The following is a 21,856-nucleotide window of genomic DNA, read 5'->3' as shown; positions in this document are numbered from 1 at the left end:
TTTTCTGTATAATATCACGACTTATATATTGCAATAGCATTTTACATGAAAATATAATTAAAAACTTATTTTATCTGGAAATTATTGGAACTACGAATTCTGGGACACGTTTGATTAACACATCTTTGCACTTACACAAATTTTAACTTTATCCTTATATTTAAGAAGGAAGCGATTTTGTTATGTATTAATGAAAAATATTACATCTACAATCCAGAAAATTCAGAGTAGAAATGTTCGAAATCAAAACCAACTCACCAGTATTGTCAGTTCGTGCTCTGTGATGTGTACAGAGTTTAACAAATGGAACGCACCCGTGAAACATAAACTGTTTTTGTAAACAGGGCATGAGCTCTGTTACTGTTAATGTTTACGATTCACCGGGTGTGTTCAATATATTGTTAAACTCTGCACACACCACTGAGCACGGACTTACAATACTGTGAGTGGGTATTGCTTTCGAACATTTCTACTCTGAATTTTCTGGGTTATAGTTTTAATATTTTTTATTAATACACAACAAAATTGCCACTTTTCTTAAGCATTATGAATAAAATTAAAATATGTGAAAGCGCAAGGATGTGTCAATCCAACGCGTCCAGAATTCGAAGTTTTAATAACTTTGAGATGAAATAAGATTTTTATTATATTTTAGTATGAAATGCTATAGCAAAATATAAGTCATGAAATTATACAGAAAATTTGAGAAAATATTAACTTTAAATCTGTGTCCAAGCACCTTCAAATGTCAATAATATTTCTCACATCTTTAAGTCTGATTTCTTTGTAGTGTATGATTTAATACCAATTAAATTTAATTGAGATTCAAGACTCTTGTCCGTTACAGCACTATTTTAATGAAAATCATTTGTTTCATCATTTTTTTATCTGAGTTTCCTGAATCCAGTATTAAAATGTTAAGCATTCCCTCCCTTTATTTCTTAATAAGTGTAAAATGCTAGGTACCGTAATATCTTGAATTGCCATAAACTGTCCTAAACATTTCTTCTAATATAAGCTCAAAGAATCTGGTATCTTATTGAGAACCATAAGACGTTGCCTATACCACTATAAATCTCACGTAAATGGGTGTAACTTAAGAAGATAAATCAATCTCTATTAGTTTTGACTGTAATATGTTTCTAGAGTCCTTAATCAAGATTCATGTATTCCTATCAAACTTCCAGAAATAAGATTTGGCTAGATAAGGGTTATTCTATCAACTGTTAATTGGCAAGACATGGATCCAGACAGGCCGGCAATAGTCTAAATCAATTCCGTCAGATCTAATTTACATACAGCAATGACCACTCAAGAGAGAGGTTTCTGCATTTATCATCAAAATCTATTACAGTAAATCAATACCACTCATTTAACAAACAGATATAATTACTTCAATCATACATTTTTCAAAAAAATGTTGAATTTATTACATTTACAATTTTGTTAAAAATACTCATGGGGTGTCACAGATCACGTGAAGCAGTTTTGAATTACATTTGCACCCTTAGCATGCTTTTGACGTAACATCGATCATTTTGTTATGTTTTAGTACATGTAGATATTTGAATAGAACTGCTCAGTGAAATGCAGGCATGGTGGTGCATTTTACATTCAGAGTGTTGAACTATAAAACTAAAATACTGGTACTGGTAGTGTGAGAAAAAACCTAGAGGCCTGACTAAATACTGGCCTGGCAGACACCTACGGGATGGGAATATCTCTTTACAGAGAGATAAAACCAGCCATCATCTTGTCAGTCACAAAATCAAGGTCTTGTGTCCATTAAGCTTTACCTCTTAGCACTCAATGACCTCCTCCCCCCTTCTTATTATACTGTAACACATACATGTTTGTTGTTCACAAAAACATACCAGATACCACTGGGACCTCCACAAACGATCATTAAAATTTTTAAAATCATCTCTCTTCTTTCGACTCCTGGCTCTCTGTTGTTCAAACCATCTGATCTGAAAATTATTGAAAATAGTACTAAATATCAACCATAAATAACAATCACATTTTGATAAATGTACATGTTTGATTGTTTGTTGCTTGTGGATGTCACTTTGATGTCAGAAAATGGTTAGGGATTAAAGGTTGAAAAACATTAACTGGTACTTCTTCCTCAATTATTTTTGTGAACTTACATGTGCCAAAAAAATCAATAGCGAATTTATTAATAATGCATGAAAAGTGCCCTTACCATTCTTCCACAGAAATATAATTTGAATCTTTATCCCCCCCTCCTTTTCTCAAAAGAAAAAGAAAAAAAGAAAACAACTCTCAGGTCCTGTGTACTTATTCAGAATCTACAAAAATTCTTCCTAATTCAAGAGATTTCATAAACATGTATTTTCCATGGTGTCCTAAAATTTATATATATAAAATCTATGTACATATTGTAAGTTTTCCTGATATTTGTCTCCCTTCTCATCTTTCTGACCAGTTTATCAGAAAATTTCTTATAGGACTCTATACATTGTATGTGGTAACTACTCTAAATTCTACAGAATTCTTGCTTTGAAATTGCATTTCAACACTCTTCATTTCACTATCACAAATGACATTTATTATAATTCTGTGTGTATTGTTATATATTTATGATAACAGATTTGTGATTATATCATATTGTATGGTCATCATGCAGGTCTTTTAACTATATAATTATGCTATCCTCCAAGGACATCAGTAGTAAAAATAAATATCTGACTTCTACTTGAAACATGCCATAGATTTTTAATGGCTTGTAGAGTGTGTATGTTATGTGTGTAAATGTTTTAATAATGATGGAAAACCTAGAGTAACATGGCTGAAACCTTTATTTCTAACCAATCAAGATTTAAGTTTACTGAGAATAAAAGATTTCAGGTTCTTAATACATCCTCCATAGTTTGTTAAATGGCTGAATGTGAGTTGTGTAACAACCATAAATTGTTAATGATGAAAGCTCTGGTTTGAATGTTTTACTGCAGATAAGAGTGGCCCTACCTCGGGCTCTTTAGATAAAAGCTGATGGTGTTCATGGCTTGGATTTGCAGATCTTTTACTAATGTGAGGATGGTAAAATAAATAATGGTCTTTTAAATCCCCTATCTGAAAAACAAAAAAAAAAACAATATTTATATGTAAGGAAAATAACAAGAAATTTAAACAATATGTTGTTCATTTAAAGTTGACAAAAAGACCGATATTTATACAAAATGAGTTCATGAATATAATTACTGTATATCCCAAAATTTTAGCAAAAAACTGATTTTCATGAGATGGATATTTGGCATTTAAATGCTAGACAACATTTTCATAAAATCTATTGTTGTATATAATATATATACTAGGGCTGTGTCAATATATCAATACTTATCAATATTCAAGAATATATTGTATTGAAAAAATAACTTCCAATATGTATTGTGCAGGCAGTTTTTCTTATATTTCTGTGAAAAAGTTACAAGAATTTCAACCAAAAAAGATAATACTTAACTGTTCTGATAAAACTGGTCAGTAATGATATAGAACATCATAAATAATTTATACAGAAAAACATAGATAAGTATATTTTAAGAACATGTTGGTTTTTACAGATGTTAAAAGTTTGAATTTAATAAGTGTATTTTGTAATGACAGTGAGACAAGAACTTCGAAATAGATTATAAAACACCCAGTTTTTTTACAACATTTTTATCAGAATTTTTTGATAGACTTGTTAAAGAATCCAATATATTGCATATCCCTTTATAAAATATTGTATTGTATCAAAATTTTTTGCTCAATACACTGCCCTAATCTATACTACCGGGTAATAAAAATATATGCGAGAATGAATTTTTCACAAGCAGTCCGCCTCGTGTAATTACATAAAGTTCGCACAAATAAAAGGTGATTTACAGTACCTAAATGTACAAACTAGGGATGTCAAAGAATATTTCAACATTCATTCTATGAGCTGATATTTGAATATGAATTTATGATTCAAATATTAGTTTGTTTTTTTCCCAGAAAACTTAATAGAGAGATATAACTCTAGCTCTAGCTAGTACTTAATTAATCATGTTCAATTTTGATCACCTTTTCTTATATTTTGCATTGGATTTTTCAAAAGAAAAGTCATACCCTTGGAATCAAACATTTTGCAATATTCTTGAAGGAATAGTAATGGATACATGTAAACACATAATGTACATGTTTTCAGATCTTGCTGTACGATACCTTGTAATAAAATCCCATCTTTCAATGTAATAAGATATAGAATCTCCTACGCACATGCATGCACGTACAACAATCTTCATGAAGGGAAAGAAAATCTTGAGTTTTGCGGCATTTCTGATATTCTTTAACACGGTGACAAAATATTACTTTGATATTCTTTCACACTGTGACAGAATATCACTTTTATTCAATAAATAAATAACAGTACTTCACTGATGAAAAAATGTAATATTAGATATTTTATTCTCTTAAAAAACTCTACATAAAATTTTGCTCTGAAATACTCATGCAAAACGTGGACTAGCTAAGGATAGGGTGATGCCTATATGAAATAAAGCAGGATTTATTTATTGTATCAAATATAATATTCAAATACTCCTACTGAATATTTGAATATAAATAATAGACAATTTGGACACCCCTAGTACAAATAATATTTGCACACATCGATATACATTCATAATGTATGCGATATGTCTTTATAACTGGAAGCACCGTACTAAATAGTGTACATTGTTCTGTAAACTGCACACGATGTTTAATATATTCTCTAAAACATACATTTCACCGTAATGAAATCAAATACATTACTATAGTAATTAGCTGCACACTTTTCGCTGTAGGATCACAATCTAAGTTCAGCACTTAAGTACAATTGTCTGCTTCCTGTGCTTGCCCCTTTCAATTTCCTCCCACTTTTTTTTTGTCAGTGTGCATAAATTAGTATCATCTACCCAGTCTTGAGCCATTAATAAGCAAACCATATTTCCTTACAGATTTGTATTCTAGAACATTGTTAAGGTCATCAGAAAGCACTGTCTAAACTAAAATCCTCAAGATAGAGAGATCAGATGCTATATACTTGTACCACAATGATTTACATGTATATTCCTTTAGGAAATGTTTATAATATCATGTTTGCTAGGATAACCTAATATGTATTTTTCACTGAGGAATACTTTAAAAATTGAAATGTATATGTACTGTGCAAATATCCTTGGCTGGGATCATAAAAATATTTAAGATAATTTTGTGCTCGGATTCACACTTAAGTATAAAATAAATTCTTAGTTAAGAGGCCTTGTCTCCAAAATTATGACTGATTAGATGTTGCTGCCCTACAAAAAATTCATGAGATTATTCTTTGAATTGAAAAGTATATGTACTTAAAGTAATACACTGCTTTATAAAAGAGTCTGTCCAACCAATGATTATTGTATGATGTTTATATACATGTATTTACAGAATAACTGTTGCAATATCATATGAACTATGTTTATTAGCAAGTGCATTGACAATATGCCCATAAACCATGTCAATCTAATGTGATTACACAATGGGTGACCTGATATAATACAGTATTACCAATCGCTATAAAAAGGTCAATCACTGAAGAGTCGTTAAGTAATCATTAATGTCCCAATACACAGAAATCACTAGTCTCACACTTAATCGACAACAATAGGGTTTAAACAGAGTTATGAGCCTTGTGGGGAATTATGGGTTAACAGGGAAAGTGTATTTCTTAATTATGAGAGCTGTCTCATCCTTTTTATTGGATGGCCATGTCCTAAATATAGGAAATTAATGAGTCTTTTAAGGATATCCGGACAGTCTTGATTGTTATTAGTAATTATGGTTTCTTTTCTTTGAGTGCTTACACACTAAATGTCAAACTATAACCATGAAGGTACCTCGATCAATACTTCCCTTATCTAAAGTTTATCCAAAACTTCAAGGACACAGAGGCATGTAATTTTACAAGTAGGTTTTAGTTGGATGAAGAATACATAATGTGCCTCTATGATTCAAATGACAAATGTTCACTTTGACACTATTATCGGGAAGAAAAGAACTAATTAAGACAAGGCATAAATCAATTTTCTGTCAATCATTTGTCCATTAATCAATCAGATCAAAAAGACCAACCAGAGGAATTAACACCACTAATATATATTTATAGGGATCTCTATATGACAATCTGTCTACAAGTATTTGTTTAGTCTGTAACTTCCTGAAACTACACAGAAAAAACTGCAAAAACTGCCTCAGTTAGAGGCAATATCACAACATGTAATACTGAAAACTAGAGTATAACTGTATTATTTATGAATTTAAACACTACTGTGTCACTAATTATGACAGAGTTGAATTCAATAATAAAGGAAAAGTATGGTATCAGTCAGGAAAAATACACATATTTCCTACTGATGTATCATTTAGAGATAGAGAGAAAAAAATTCATAAGCAGAAAATTATGATAGATACCAACTAGAGGTACTGTGAGCACCGAGATCACAAAAATGATACCCCCCGCCTCCCAATATGAGTATATTACCGGTAAATGTCAAAGTCCATTTTTAATTTGCCATGGAAAACCTCAAATATTATATCTGTCCGATTGAAATGTGGAATAGGAGGTGCACACTGGCACTCTATGTAATAAAGATTCTGTGAGAGACTCATTAAATTTTATTCAGTGGTATAGGAGGGTTTGCAGATAAGAGATGGGTACCTCCAATGTCATGAAAGAATGGCAGTGTCCATGTTTGGCTATGGGAAACTCCAGATATCTGTCCAATTGAAATCTAAAATACAATATAAGAGGTGCACAATGGAACTATGTATAAATAAAGAATCTGTGAAAGTCTCATTCAATTTTATGCAGTGGTATAAGAGATAGGTACCCCCAAGTGTTACGGACAGATGCCTCATTACTACAAACTCCTCCCTTTTCAAGTGGGGGTATAACAAATTCACAGAATACCACTGTATTCTTTTATAAAGACAAATAGACACACATTCTTTGCTGAGGAAAGTACGGATATTTAGAGACAGATAATAAGTAATACAGAAAATATCTGCATCATTTACAAATTCACCAATGAAAAATATCTTCATCATTTACAAATTCACTGATGAAAAAAAAAATACTGTATCATTTGCAGAGAATAATTTTGAAAAAAAAAAAAAAAACTTTGAGCATCCAAACAAAGAATATATTGGGTTTCTGAAAGTCTCCAGTTATCTGTCCATTGGGCCTGTGTGCAGAAAAGTTTTCAGTGAAAACTTTAATCAATTAAGTGTATCAATCTGAGACAGATAAATTCACTCAGATCTGCACCGAGGCATTACAGCACATGAAATGAGCTGTGACGTTCTGTATTAAGTTTCAAATAAACCATCCTGTACAACCCCTCATTTCTCTTGATAATTTACTTGATCAGATCTCAGAGCCAGCATCTAAATTGCCACAAAAAGTTAAAGTTCTATATTAACCAATTACAGCAGGTTCCATATTTACTAGAGTCTGTGTATTCCAGTTTATAGGAAGACAATTAATAAAGAGAGAAAAGAAATGAAATTCCTTAAAGAATTAGCCAGACATATTAATTCACTGAGATGTGTATAATCCTATAAATAATGTTACTAAAATATATATATGAAATTTACTTGCCTAAAGAATAAGTAAAGAATTAAAAATCTTATTTCAGAAAATAAAAGCTCCTGAATATGGCAATAAGCAGTGACAGGAATGATTTATGAACTGTGATTTGGTAATTTTAAGAAAATTGTGTCTGTCTGAAATGCCATAAATAAGCAATTGGGACTAAGTGTTGGTACTGCGAGAAAAGATTTCTATTTCATATTGAATCTTTGATCTGCTTAAGGGGTGGTAAATTCAAAATTTGCAACATGATAACTAGTTATCATGTTGTAAATTTTGCATTTACCTCCCTAAGAACTAATGTCAGAACTATATTTATGATTTCAAAATGTAGTAAAAAAATATTGTTTTCCTTTTAAGCTAATGTGAAGGGTTTAAACAATCTTATCGATAATATTTGGTTTATCCTTTCAACAGATGACTTTTACAAACTAGCCCAGTGTATATGGTGTGCAGTACCAATTGACAGGGTTGTTCCCTAAGGCCCAGGTAATTTCCCCGCCTATAATGACATTATCCCCCGGTTATTCCCCAGCAACTTCGTCTGAGGGGAAGAACCCCAGAACCCCTTATACTTTTTTAATGTCCCCTGCCATTTCAATTCTAAGAAACAACCCTGAATTCAATTGATTTTTAAGTTTTAATAAATCTTAATATTGGTTTATCCTTTCAAATGATAACTTTTACAAAACTAGCCCTGTGTGTATGGTGTGCATTACCAATTAATAAGCATGGAATACATATCTCTGAAATAAATATTATCTAACATTACAGACTAATTTAACAGATTACTTGGAATAAAAAAAAAATTTGAACATGTTGAAGATAAAAAACCCAGCTGGTACTTAAGGCAACGGAAAAAAAGTATCTGTGTCATCAGATGTATTATTTTTAGCTGCTGGACTTGACGGTAGAATAGGACATGTTATCTGTAGGACTCCCTACCCACACCTTAAAATTAACAGGCTAGATCATATTTAGGATAATCTTAATATAGAACCATTCTAAAGCTAATCATAACACTCCATAGCCTTGTTAGCTGGACTAAAGCTAATCTCTACTCCTACAATTGATTAACGTCATCTTCACAGCCAAACAACTTGACAAAAGTTTTCTTCTTTAGGCTGTTTCTCCCAACAAAGAAAACATCGTTTCAACTACTGTACAATTCATAACCTGTACAGAGTACCTGGATGTTTGGAACTCATTGTACAATACCTACTTATTTACATACATTATGCCTTGTTTGTTCTATGTTCATGTAAGTATGAGAGTAATAGGCACTCAAGAATAAGATGTTCATCTGGAAAAGCACAAGTTGGTATCCTTCCTCCTAAGACAATATGACTACACTTGTTTATTTCTCCTTCAATGATGTTTTAATCTACATGCAAACAAATATTACATTTCCATAATATTGTACTCCTATGTTGATGTATAGTATCTTTACGTCAAAGTTTTTACTGCTTTGAGATATGTACACAAGGGGAGTGTCTGAGGGGTGAGGTAGTTAGGGGCCATTTATCCATTTTGGTACAATGTATTTTTTTCAATCTTCCTCATAAATATTTTTTTTTTACATGGAATTTATCTACTTTTATATTTTGAGGATGAATATCATACATGGGAATCCGATTAAAAGGGTTTATTTCATGTTAAATTTTCCCAAAGTTGATGATTTAACTGAAAACCATATACAGTTGAAAGAACCACGCACGCTAACTCTCGATTCTCACCTACATTTAACATCCATTTAATTGAATACTTATGGCAATTTGGCCAAAAAATCTTTGTTGAATGCAAGGAAGAGTTCAATGATAATTGATTAATAAATTTAACACCAGTGTAAAATAGCTAATTATTGTTAATTCCAATTCTCTTTATAGGGGGGGTAGACAATGTTTTCCATTGAAATCAGGCTTGAAAGCATCAGAATATTTTAAAATATTCTTGAATATGGATAAATGTTCTTTAAATCTTTTCTTATGATTTATGCATATAAAATTAAACATATGTAATTGATTAAATACAACGTTTAAGATGTAAACCCCTTTGAAATTGGTGAAAAAGTGCATTTTTTGGCTGTAAACATGTCCCCCCCCCCCCCCCCCCCGAAACACAAAAAGCTTTGGTATAAATTTGTGAAATAACGATCCATATTACCTGTAAAAAGGATTTTTTGTTTCATGGGGGGGGGGGGGGGAGATGTTTTAAAAATATTTTCTGTTTTCCGTTGATTTCTATAGTGAAAAACACAGGTTTTATCAAAATTACAGAGTTATCTCTCTTTGTTTTCCCAAATAAGTAATGTTTTATGAAAATTCATATAAATATCCATCTAAATACGAAAAATCATTCAAATGTGTTAACTTTTGAAAATTGACTTGGAGGTAGGCGGGAGAACAATACTCTCGTTCGCAGTTCTTTGGTATCTCAAACACAGATATCTCGAATACCATATGTCGAAGTGATTTTGAAGTCCCAACCACTTATTCTTTAAGCATTTTATCCTTGATATCTCGAATCCTCTGATATCTCAAAGTTTTTTCTCAGTCCCATCGAGTTTGAGATAACAAGGTTCAACTGTATTGTATAATTATGTGCACTAGTTATCACAAATCTAAGATACAATATCTACAGTAGTTCTCTAGATGCATGTTTACTACGCATGAGTATTGCTAAAAATTTTGTATTACGATCCAAAAATATCAAGATAATATCATGATATTTTTACACATAATTTTTACAATGATTTTAAATGAATTTCCATGATTTTTGTAACAAATAGAGTGAAAATATAACTTCACTTTTTTTCATTTTTTATATACAGTATCAGGTTCGTTCTCCCTATCTACCTGTTCGCATGAGTCCGTTCGCACAGGGTCCATTCGCCATTATTCTTGTTCGCCCTATATCTCGTTCGCCCTATTATATATACAGTATATAGTAAATATCAACATTTATTATTAATTTTATTCAATATTTTACGACTTGGTGGCTTTTTTTTCAAATGTTGCTACAGTATTTTTTTATTTACCGTAATCTTATTTAAATAATTCAAATTTGATATTTATGCTCTTTACATGCATAATTGATTTAATTATACTTAATAATGTCACTGTAATTTAGGGGATCATACAATTTCCGTTATGTTTTGAAAACAATTAAAGGACTGAGACGTTAATTTCTGTTGGTCTGCCGGGTCTTTGATAGTACAGGTATTTATAAAAAGTGTGACCACATGCATACGTCTGTTGTCTCCCATGTAATTTATGTACCAACGTACATATAATTTATTTGAAAAATCCATTGGTTCATTATTCAACTTTCTGCAATATAAATAAGGCAAACGGACCCTGTGCGAACAAGTTTTAGGGCGATCGAACTCCGGGCGAACGGGAATTAGGGCGAACGGCGTCAAGGGTGAACAAGTTTTAGGGCGAATGAACATACAACCTTTATATACATGTATCAATAAAGCATGTTTAGATGCTAGAATGCTGTTGTTTTACTGTTTGACAACATTTTTTGCAATTCCTGTCATTGTGATTAAAGAGTTTAAACAAAAGAATTAATTATTTCCATAATTTATATGTGCATAATAAACACCAGTATTTTAGTCTCTGTATCACAAAACGTATCACACAAAAAAACATATTAAATAATAAAACATAGGGTAAAAGTCAGCACTAATTTCTTGCCATATATATGTTAGAATCAATAGTACTTTTTGACTTTGCATCCCTCCCCCAAAGTAGAAATCCTTGCTCCTCCTTTGAAATCAGCAAATTTTGCAATCTCTAGTCTAAATTAATGTTCTTCATGAACTATCTCTAAACCTCTAATTAGAAAAACAACACTTTCATATTTTTCATAAGCCAGCATTGACAATAATATTGACGATAGATAAAAGTTTTTTTTTATAATTCTTACCTGTCCCATATTATGAAATCCATGTTTTGAAGCTATTCTATCTGCTATATGACTACCCCCTTCTATGTGGACGGCTATTTGATTCAAATAGTTACATTTTGAATGTTGACACAACAGAATGACAAATAAACAAAATAAACAGAAAATCCGTGTAACGTCCGACAAAACCATTGGAAAGAATAGAACCATGCTTGAAGGGAAAATAAAATATAAAATACAGTTAATTTCTTCGGCCAATATAGAAAAACGACATGTTCCAGAGAAAACGTTCACTTCGGACTGTGTTGCACTCTCCAGCTAAGTGAAACACGTCTCCGAGATCAAATCAGGAAGTAGAGCCAACAGTAGCTCCGCCTAACGGGCGAAGTACGTCATAATTCGATCCCGATCAGAATTTCCCAAAAACTCCTTTTTATTCTCAGAGAGAGAAAGAGAATAGAAGTGAGATACAGTTATTTAGACATTAGTTTTATTAGAGGATCGTTACCGATACATATTGTAATGAATAATTTTTGTTATTTATAAAGCACGTTTTACAACAACTCTTCAACTAACATAACTGCGTTAAGTGAAGAAATATTAATACAAAAAATACAGAGAAATTGAATATATAATATACATATATATGTGTATATATATATATATATATATATATATATATATATATATATATATATATATATATATATATATATATATATATATATATATATATATATATATATATATATATATATATATATATATATATATATATTTTTTTTTTTTTTTTTTTTTTTTTTTTTTTTTTCACCACATGTACTTGTTTCGTATACGAGGCACCCCTACTTTACGAAACAAGTGCCTGTGATATACCCCCTATAACCTAGAGTAGACTGATCAAAGGACAATTTTCACACACACACACACACACACACACACACATAAATTAGAGAAATCGAAATGTTTTTCTATTGTCCTTAACTACCAGTTTTTCTAAGCAGGAAATGAAAGTGGACTGTGATACCAGGCAATGTTGCCACATGCTATCTACACAATATATATAAGAATTGAAGTTAATAGATGAACTTAAAAAAAAAAATTAAAAAACCTAAGTATCAAACCATGCAATTTTTTTTCGTACGCTTGAATATCTATGTACTTTTTAAATTCTAAAATTGATTATATTTATGATCAATTTTCAATAAAAGAATTCTTTATTTATGCCTTTTTTTACATCATAGTTCCCTTTATATTCGATGATATTTTATACTTTTCCCTATTTACATGTACTGAACCAGGGAATAAGAGGAAAGATATGAACGTTGTGTATTAAAGCTGTATTTTTAAGGGAGGCGAATCCTTGCTCCATGTTTTTGATAATTAAAAAAAGGATATATTTATGTCTACATGTACATTGAAAATATACTTCTGAGGAAAAGAAAGGAAGCAAAGATCAACTGACAGGCCTGTATTGGATGCAATACCAGTATTTTTTTTTTTTTTTTGGAGGGGGGGGGGGGTGGGTGGTGGTGGAGGGGTGTTACAACCAAACAATTTCAGTTTGGGTGGGGGCGCTGCCAAGCAAAAATTGGTTGATAATTAAAGTAAAAGTTGCACATAAAGTATTGATGTTTTCTATAGTATACTATATCGGAAAAATCGACTGACGAGGGGGCATCCCAGTATCCCCTCCCCTCCCTGGTTCTTACGGCCATGTCCACTTATATGGTAAAATTGCATGTGTTTTGATAAAAAGAAATGATCATTTTGCCCTCTTTGGTGTGCGCGTGCTATTTCATAGACAGATAATTTTAATAATTGTGAGATGATTGAAGATTAAAGCGATTTTAAAATATGCATAAATGTTCTCTGAAATATCAAAGATTTTTTTTTAAATAATGAAGATTAAATTTTTCACTTTCTTCTTTGTCGAATCACAGGCATTTTGCATTTCGCCCATATCTTCTTTCCTTTATCCCTGTGCTTATTTGCAACAGCGTTGTCATGTAGAAGAAATCAGTCTGGAGACCAGTATTTATACTTTTTTTTTTTAAAGAACACTTGCTTAACTTTCCTTGATACAATTTTGATGTTACTATAGATGGACCTTTCTTCGGGTATAGGTGCAGGTATTACTGGACCTCTCGAGGAAAAAAAAAACTGTATACATGGTATATTAAAACCTGTATGAATTCTGGCTTCTCTTTGCAATAATAGGACGACAGTTTCCTTTCTGAATCCACATTTTATAATTGATCTTCCTATTGGACTCTAGAAAGTGCACATGTTTTGTCATCCATCACTTAAGTTTTTGTGTGTAAAACAGTTTTATAATGTTTATTTTCTAAATAGTTACTCTGCAATTTTAACGCTTTTTTTAGGCACGGTCTTATATATATATATATATATATATATATATATATATATATATATATATATATATATATATATATATATATATATATATATATATATATATATATATGTGTGTGTGTGTGTGTGTGTGTGTGTGTGTGTGTGTGTGTGTGTGAGGGTGTGTGTGTGTGTGTGTACATATATATAAGATATATATATATATATATATATATATATATATATATATATATATATATATATATATATATATATATATATATATATATATATATATATATATATATATATAATACAATTCCATGTATTTATGTTTTTGAGGTCAACACGGTATATATCCTTTTTTTTTTTACCTCATCTGAGCTGAAAGCTCAAGTGAGCTTTTCTGATCACCCATTGTCCGTCGTCCGTCCGTCCGTCCGTCTGTCTGTCCATCCGTCTGTAAACTTTTCACATTTTCAACTTCTTCTCAAGAACCACTGGGCCAGTTTTAACCAAACTTGGTACAAAGTATTCTTGGGTAAAGGGGATTTTAAATTGTTAAAATAAAGGGCCAAGTCTCCTTACAAGGGGAGATAATCAAGAAAAGACAAAAATAGGGCGGGTCATTAAAAAATCTTCTTCTCAAGAATCACTATGCCCAAAAAGCTGAAACTTATGTGGAAGCATCCTAGGATAGTGTAGATTCTAAATTGTTAAAATCATGACCCCTGGGGGTAGGACGGGGCCACAATAGGGAATCCAAGTTTTACATTGAAATATATAGGAAAAATCTTTAAAAATCTTCTTCTCAAGACCCACTGGGCCAGAAAAGCTGAAACTTATGTGGAAGCATCCTTGGGTAGTGTAGATTCTAAATTGTTCAAATCAGGACCCCCGGGGGTAGGGCGGGGCCACAATAGGGAATCCAAGTTTTACATTAAAATATGTAAGAATTTTTTTTAAAATCTTCTCCTCAAGAACCACTGGGCCAGAAAAGCTGAAACTTATGTGGAAGCATCCTCAAGTAGTGTAGATTCTAAATTGTTAAAATCATGACCCCCGGGGTTAGGGCCGGGCCACAATAGGGAATCCAAGTTGTACATTGAAATATGTAAGAAAAATTTTAAAAATCTTCCTCTCAAGAACAACTGAGCCAAAAAAACTGAAACTTATATGGAAGCATCCTCAAGTAGTGTAGATTCTAAATTCTTCAAATCAGGACCCCCGGGGGTAGGGCGGGGCCACAATAGGGAATCCAAGTTATACATTAAAATATGTAAGAATTTTTTTTTTTAAAATCTTCTCCTCAAGAACCACTGGACCAGAAAAGCTGAAACTTATGTGGAAGCATCCTCAAGTAGTGTAGATTCTAAATTGTTTAAAACATGACCCCCGGGGGTAGGGCGGGGCCACAATGGGTATTACAAGGGGGAAATCTGGTGGCCAAAGTTACTCAGGTGAGCGATGTGGCCCATGTGCCTCTTGTTTTACAGAAACATTTCAAAGGCTTCAAAGTACCTTAACCAATATGATTGAATAATATTTGTTGCGCGAAAATAAAAAAAATAATTAAAAAAAACTGATCTTAGTCGTCAGTTCTTATGTAAGACGGTTCTAGACTGCCTTATGGCTACATATCGGGTATGGTGTTCCTAAAATATTTACAGTATATTTGATAACCAGCGAAGGGTCGAGATGTTTTCGTCTGTTAAACAGCTCCCAAAAGGTCTACGACAAACCGTAAGTGTTGCAAAATGCTTTATATCTTACAACATACACAACGATTTACATACACAACGATACTTCAATGTGGTTTATGGGGTAGCACCATGCAATATTTAAGTTGAGAACAGGCTTTGCATCGAGTTACGGTCAGAGGCATCTCGGAACAAGTTACATAAAATAATTTTATTTAGTTAGATTGTCTAAGGAATCTGGTATTTATTTGTTTTTTTTTAATTATACGAGCCACAAGTAAGAACTGGGGTTCTTGAGCAATCTGAATTTACCTTGTGCAAATGATAAATCTGTTAATGGACGTGGACTTTGAACTTTATATATAATTCTTATTATATAACTCATCTGAGACGGACACTAATCAACATCAATAGTTTAATTAATGTTATATAACTGTGTCCGAATATATAATTAAAACTAACTATGTGTGGGGACATTCCCTTACTACAGTTAGGGCTTCATATCCCTTGCATTCAGGCCCAGTAAAAGTACCCTTCCCTTTCAACTCCCCTCCCCCCCCCCCCCAACTTCTATGCCCTATATTAATCAGAGATGCATGGAGGATGCTTTTAGTATGTTTCATTGTACCAGTCAAGGTTTCAGATGCTGCAATATTCAGCTGAAGAATGACCAGGTTAATGTTTTTGGAGCAGGTTAAAGTTCTTAGAGCGGGTTAAAGTTTTTAGAGCAGGTCTCATTTCCAAGTATCTATAAGCCCTATATTGACCAATCTTGCATGGATGATACATCTAAGAATGCATTCTACAACGCTTGCTTCGGATGCTGGATCTAACCTACATTTTTTGGATGAGTGACCAGGTTAAAGTTTTTAGAGCAGGTCTCATTTCTAAGTAACTATAAGCCCTATATTGGCCAAACTTGCATGGATGAAACATCTAAGAATGCACACTACTGGACATGTTCGAATGCTGGATCTGACCTACATTTTCCGGATGAGTGACCAGATTAAAGTTTTTAGAGCAGGTCTCATTTCCAAGTAACTTTTAGCCCTATGTTGACCAAACTTGCAAGGATGATACAACTAAAGATGCACACTACCAGGCTTGCTTCGGATGCTGTATCTGACTGAGATTTTTCAGATGAGTGACCAGGTTAAAGTAAACTATAAGGGCTATTTGAACCAAACTTGTATGGATGATGCATCACAGGATGAACACTCTCAAACTTGCTTCAGATGCTGGATATGACTTACATTTTCTGGATGAGTGACTAGTTTAAAGTTTTTAGGTAAGTCCATTCCCAAGTAACTGCAAGCCCTATCAGACCAAAATTGCATAAATGTTACATCTAGGGATGTACACTACTAGATTATTAGTTTGGGACTTTGCCTTACTTAAAGACAACATTTGTTGAGGTGAGCTCTGTAATCTCTGATTACCATTGTTTTATAAAAAGTGTTGAATCTTAAATTCATATGAACATGTGCATAGAGGTTAAACTAAGTTATTATACATCACTAATTTTTTACTTTATAAGTTATAAGAGTAAATCGATTTACCCCACCTCTGTTGATTTTTCGATGAAATCCTGGCTTACGATTGGTTGAAGTCTGTCACGTGAAGGGGGTGTATTACTTATACCTAGTCACTTGAAAATCAATACATGGTCGATGTGGAGTTATCGTTCTATTGTAACGTTCGAACAACTAGAGTTCACGCGATTTGCCGAGTGTCTGTTGACAATGTTACAGTTAACTAATGTAAGTAACGAAGATGGAACCTTTTTCTCCCTTTACTGAAAGTCTTCAAAACTCAGTACGTTATTACAGCACGAAACACTCGCAAAACAACATTACGTCACACAACGTGACGTCATAATAGGCATTGTATGAGTGATGAAACATATATATAGTGAAAAAAAAATTTTACAAACCACAGACCACTAACATTTCATCGGTGGGGTAAATTCGTTACATAGTTTTTTAGTGACAGGGTACGGGATGATACCTGGTTAGTAAATTTCATACCTGGCTCGGCTTCGCCTCGCCAGGTATGAAATTTACTAACCAGGTATCATCCCGTACCCTGTCACTAAAAAACTATGTAACTAATAATACCCGGGTAGTTTGCTGATTCCCTGGAAACCACTGTAAAAAGACTGCTTCCCTGCAAAAAAGGTGCATCAGTTTTGTGAACTGATACACACCTATTTGGAACACCTAGCAATTTCTTTCAAGTGTATAAAAAGTTCCAATATATCCCATATAAAATGAATATTCATAATGCAACTCAGTTAAATTTAATATAAGGAGTTGGGGTCTAATTTATATAGGAAATGAGAAACTTGTTATTGTGACGTCAACATGCTAAATTAATGTGCAGTGAGTGCTAGGCAGATCAAGTTTCTTTGTCACAGTATAAACTGTTAATATAATAAACAGAATATTGCTTGCAGATATATCGATTTTTATAGACCATTAATTCAAATGCAAATACCTTCTATTGAATTTACTTATTTTATCCACATTCTGGGTAAATCTGTAGAAAATAGAATTACAGTACTAGTGTTAAGAGGACTGGGTGGTTGTGGCCATTTTCAGACTATATTGATCTCGTTTAGAAGAAGAGCTCCATATAAAGATATACAAAAAAGATCAAATTTTAAAAGTAAAATGTATGAAATTTTTGTTTGCCAAATGATAGTTGACAGCTTAAGATATCATATTTAAAAAATTAAGTTATATCTGATGGTTAATTTGTTGACCGCCCAGCCTCCTTAAAACTGGTCTTATTTTATTATCAGTATATATAAAACGTTAAAGTATACCATTGAGAGAGTCAGCAAAATTCCAGTTCCCCAAGAGCAAGTTTATTTCCCGAGGCAAACTGTATATACTGTCAAACAGTGACATAGACTGTATATATTTCATACCATGGGAAACAAGCTTGCTCTTGGGGATCTGGAATCTTGCTGACTCCCTCAGTGATATACTTTAACTGTTTACTGTCAAACAGTGACATACACTGTATATATTTCATACCAGACCAAACAATAGCAGAGGAAAATCAGGTAAAGTTCACTGAATTAAAGGTAGTTGAAACATTGTTTCCGACAATCTAAATGTAAAGCTTACATCATCTCGTTGTTTGTCAGTAACATGAAAATCTATTGGGAGAAATGTTCTGTCCTAAATTAGTTTATTCAGTATATCTCTAGGACTTTGTCAGTTTAATTTAGAATATATTTATTTATATATTCCCCATGAAATTTGCCAAGGTAAATTCTTCCATGTTCACACTTACACATTTCAGATAACTACACTATGCAGGAACAACAGTACCCTTGTGATAGCTGAGCATAATAACCAGAAATTGATTCCTTCCACCCTTCACACAATCACTGCTGCTAGCAGTCTAGGAGAAGTCACATGTATGGTGGCAGGAACACAATGTGCACAGGTAAGTTCATAATGTGATCAAAGCTTGAAGATTGATAGCTGCAGATCTGTAGCTTGAGATGGACAATGGTCATCCGGCCCATTTTTGAAACCAGCAAGCCACAGGTCTGCAACTAAGAGACTGAGCTCAAAGATTAAAGGCAGTTTCAGAAATATTCAGTTTCACAATATATAAATACTGCATGTAGTTGATTGTAACATTGAAAACACATATTCAATGAACCTTGCATGCAGGAATTCTGCGCAGTCAATATTTTTTGGTATAACACCCGTCGTCAAGCAATGTTGACTGTTGCTACGCTGGAGGGCGTGGCTTCATTTTTCAGCGGGTAAGTGTACTTCAATAAATGACTTGACGAATCAGATTCAACTAATTTACATGAAAGTATAATATTCATTAATATTAAATGTATTTTTATCATGTTTGTAGGAGAACTTATATTTTTGATTGTACAACAAATATGCTAACATAAACCAAGTCTCTGTGGCTATTATTGTCATGACTTGTTATTGTCATGACTCCAATTAAAATTGTAATTTACAGGTTGCTGCTGAAGTTGCCAAAGTAAAAGGAGTTAAAAAAGTAATATTGGCTGACAATGAATCATACAAAGGATTCCTTCCAGGTAATCTAGAGAAAAATCTAGTGTATAGATGAGTCAGTTTTCATTTTACACGTTCCTCTGAGATTGAAAACATTTTTTTTTATTGAAGGTAAAACAAAGAAAACAATTGTAGAAAAAAAATGAAAATGTAAACAAAACTGAAAAAAATAAAATGAAAAAAATCTGTGTTTATTTGGGTTCTGTAACAGTTTTATCATTAGTATGAGAGAATAGAGTTCATAGAATTTCATTTGTTCATTATGGGATCAAAGTAACAATCTTTTATTTATTTTTTCAGAGGCCCTGACTCCATTGTTACTTGCAGCCCAGGACCAGTTTAAATTTTCTCATATTTTGGCACCAGCTACAGCTTTTGGGAAGGTAAATAAGCTCAGTCAGAAAATATGGATGCACAGAATTAAAACTTTATTATCTGTGCTGATGTAAAGGTTACAAAAAGTTTCCTTTAAGTTCAGTTTGATAGAGAGAAAAAAATGGCCAGACTGTAACAATGAATACTGTAATTTTGAGGCATTTGGAGACAAGACAGACTAATAATATAGAAAATAAGAATGGGGATTTTTGGTTGCACAGAAATATGCTGGCTTCTAACATATGAACCAACACTTCACTATAATTTATTGTACTTTCTGTGTCCAAGTTTGTCATACAATTCCCATTATTTTCTAGAGTTTGTCTCCAAGACTTGCTGCCAAATTAGATGTTTCTCCCATTTCTGATATCATTGGAATCAAAGATAAAGAAACCTTTGTCAGGACAATATATGCAGGTGAGTTATTAAATTTGAATCAACTATATTCAGCATATGGTGAAAAATGATGATAAAACTACATATACATATATTATTCATATTTCATATAAAGTCACAGTTAAGTATGCCTAAAAAAGGATTTCCTTAGAAAAAAACACATTTCCATTATTCTTTGTTAAGGGACATTAATGTGCTAGATTTACATGTGATGATGTGTATAATTAAAGAAAGATATTGTTCATACAGTTATTGCTCTTTTGCAGTATGTGTAAAGTATAAGCTTGAGTGCGTTATTCTGAAATTGAAATGTGAACTTTTTGACAATTAACACAGGGAATGCCATTCAGACTCTGAAATCTAAGGACAGTGTAAAGGTGATAACAGTTCGGGGTACTGCGTTTGAGGCTGCGGGGACTGAGGGTGGAGGGGGAGCTGTGGAAGATGGTCAGTTAATTGTGTTTATTTTGGATGTATGTTTCATGATAACAATTCTGAAGAGGAAGTTATATTTTTAGAAAAAAAAAAATTTAAACTTCATCCACTATTAATCATTAATCTTACTGTGCAAATAATGTGCATAAAGCTCTGTCAAATCTTGTTTATTTTTTATGGACATATTAAACAAACTTGTATATACATGTATACCTTTCAGCCCATCATGTTTGATAGGAACCTTTAATGTTGAATTTTTACCATTAAAAAAAGGGGGTAACCAAGATTTGCTGTATTTAAATGATAATGATTAACATATATTGCAGCTCCTTCATGTGATGTAAAGAACGATCTCAGTCAGTTTGTTGGTCAGGAGTTGAGTAAAAGTGATCGACCAGAATTAACAAGTGCCAGCACAGTCATATCTGGAGGTATATAAACTAGACTGGTTTCATAGTGTTTGGACTTTAACAGCTCAAGTTAAAAGAAAAAAGTTTTTTTTTTTTTCTATATCTGAAAGCTGATCAGACTGATCATTTCCTGAATAAATGCAGTTTTCCAACAGATTTTTAATTTAAAAATAACTTATTTGGAGAGGTTTTTTAATAAGACAAACATGTATGATCATTCATTATTATGGATTAGATTGAAGAAAATTGCTAGGTTGTTTATGATCTTGTTGATTTACGTAATCAGGGCGTGGAATGAAGAATGGAGAAAACTTCAAGCTTCTTTATGATCTTGCTGATAAAATGGGAGCTGCTGTGGGTGCCTCGCGTGCAGCTGTGGATGCTGGGTTTGTTCCTAATGACATGCAGATTGGCCAGACTGGAAAAATTGTAGCACCTGTAAGTAGAATTTTTTTCATGCGAGTGCAGTTCACTGTTACCCATAGGCTTAATGTGTATGTTAAATCACACAGAAATTTCTTTAATTTTCATTGAGCAATCAGTAACCCTTCAATT

The 21,856-nt window shown here is 32.5% G+C and overlaps 2 protein-coding genes across 4 annotated transcripts in view; one reads left to right on the top strand and one right to left on the bottom strand.

Moving 5' to 3' along the window:
• LOC133181795 (furin-like protease kpc-1) overlaps positions 1-11,937 on the bottom strand; it is a 29,070-nt gene extending 17,133 nt beyond the window's left edge. For both annotated transcript variants that reach the window (XM_061316397.1, XM_061316396.1), the window contains exons 1-3: positions 11,591-11,937; positions 2,992-3,096; positions 1,875-1,970 (exon numbers count right to left, since the gene is read on the bottom strand). In XM_061316397.1, the coding sequence (XP_061172381.1) occupies positions 1,875-1,970; positions 2,992-3,096; positions 11,591-11,779 (390 nt within the window). In that variant the 5' untranslated portion in view covers positions 11,780-11,937. The remainder of the gene's footprint in view (positions 1-1,874; positions 1,971-2,991; positions 3,097-11,590) is intronic.
• Positions 11,938-15,600: 3,663 nt separating this feature from the next.
• LOC133181800 (electron transfer flavoprotein subunit alpha, mitochondrial-like) overlaps positions 15,601-21,856 on the top strand; it is a 176,449-nt gene continuing 170,193 nt past the window's right edge. For both annotated transcript variants that reach the window (XM_061316404.1, XM_061316403.1), the window contains exons 1-8: positions 15,601-15,667; positions 18,937-19,083; positions 19,627-19,708; positions 19,986-20,068; positions 20,378-20,477; positions 20,793-20,903; positions 21,218-21,322; positions 21,588-21,739. In XM_061316404.1, coding sequence (XP_061172388.1) covers positions 15,623-15,667; positions 18,937-19,083; positions 19,627-19,708; positions 19,986-20,068; positions 20,378-20,477; positions 20,793-20,903; positions 21,218-21,322; positions 21,588-21,739 — 825 coding nt within the window. In that variant the 5' untranslated portion in view covers positions 15,601-15,622. The remainder of the gene's footprint in view (positions 15,668-18,936; positions 19,084-19,626; positions 19,709-19,985; positions 20,069-20,377; positions 20,478-20,792; positions 20,904-21,217; positions 21,323-21,587; positions 21,740-21,856) is intronic.

The sequence above is a fragment of the Saccostrea echinata genome, unplaced genomic scaffold, assembly GCF_033153115.1.
Source record: "Saccostrea echinata isolate AGI-Se365-2 ecotype Australia unplaced genomic scaffold, CSIRO_AGI_Sech_v1 ptg000009l, whole genome shotgun sequence".
NCBI classification, from domain to species: domain Eukaryota; kingdom Metazoa; phylum Mollusca; class Bivalvia; order Ostreida; family Ostreidae; genus Saccostrea; species Saccostrea echinata.
This window is presented reverse-complemented; position numbering and strand designations above follow the sequence as displayed.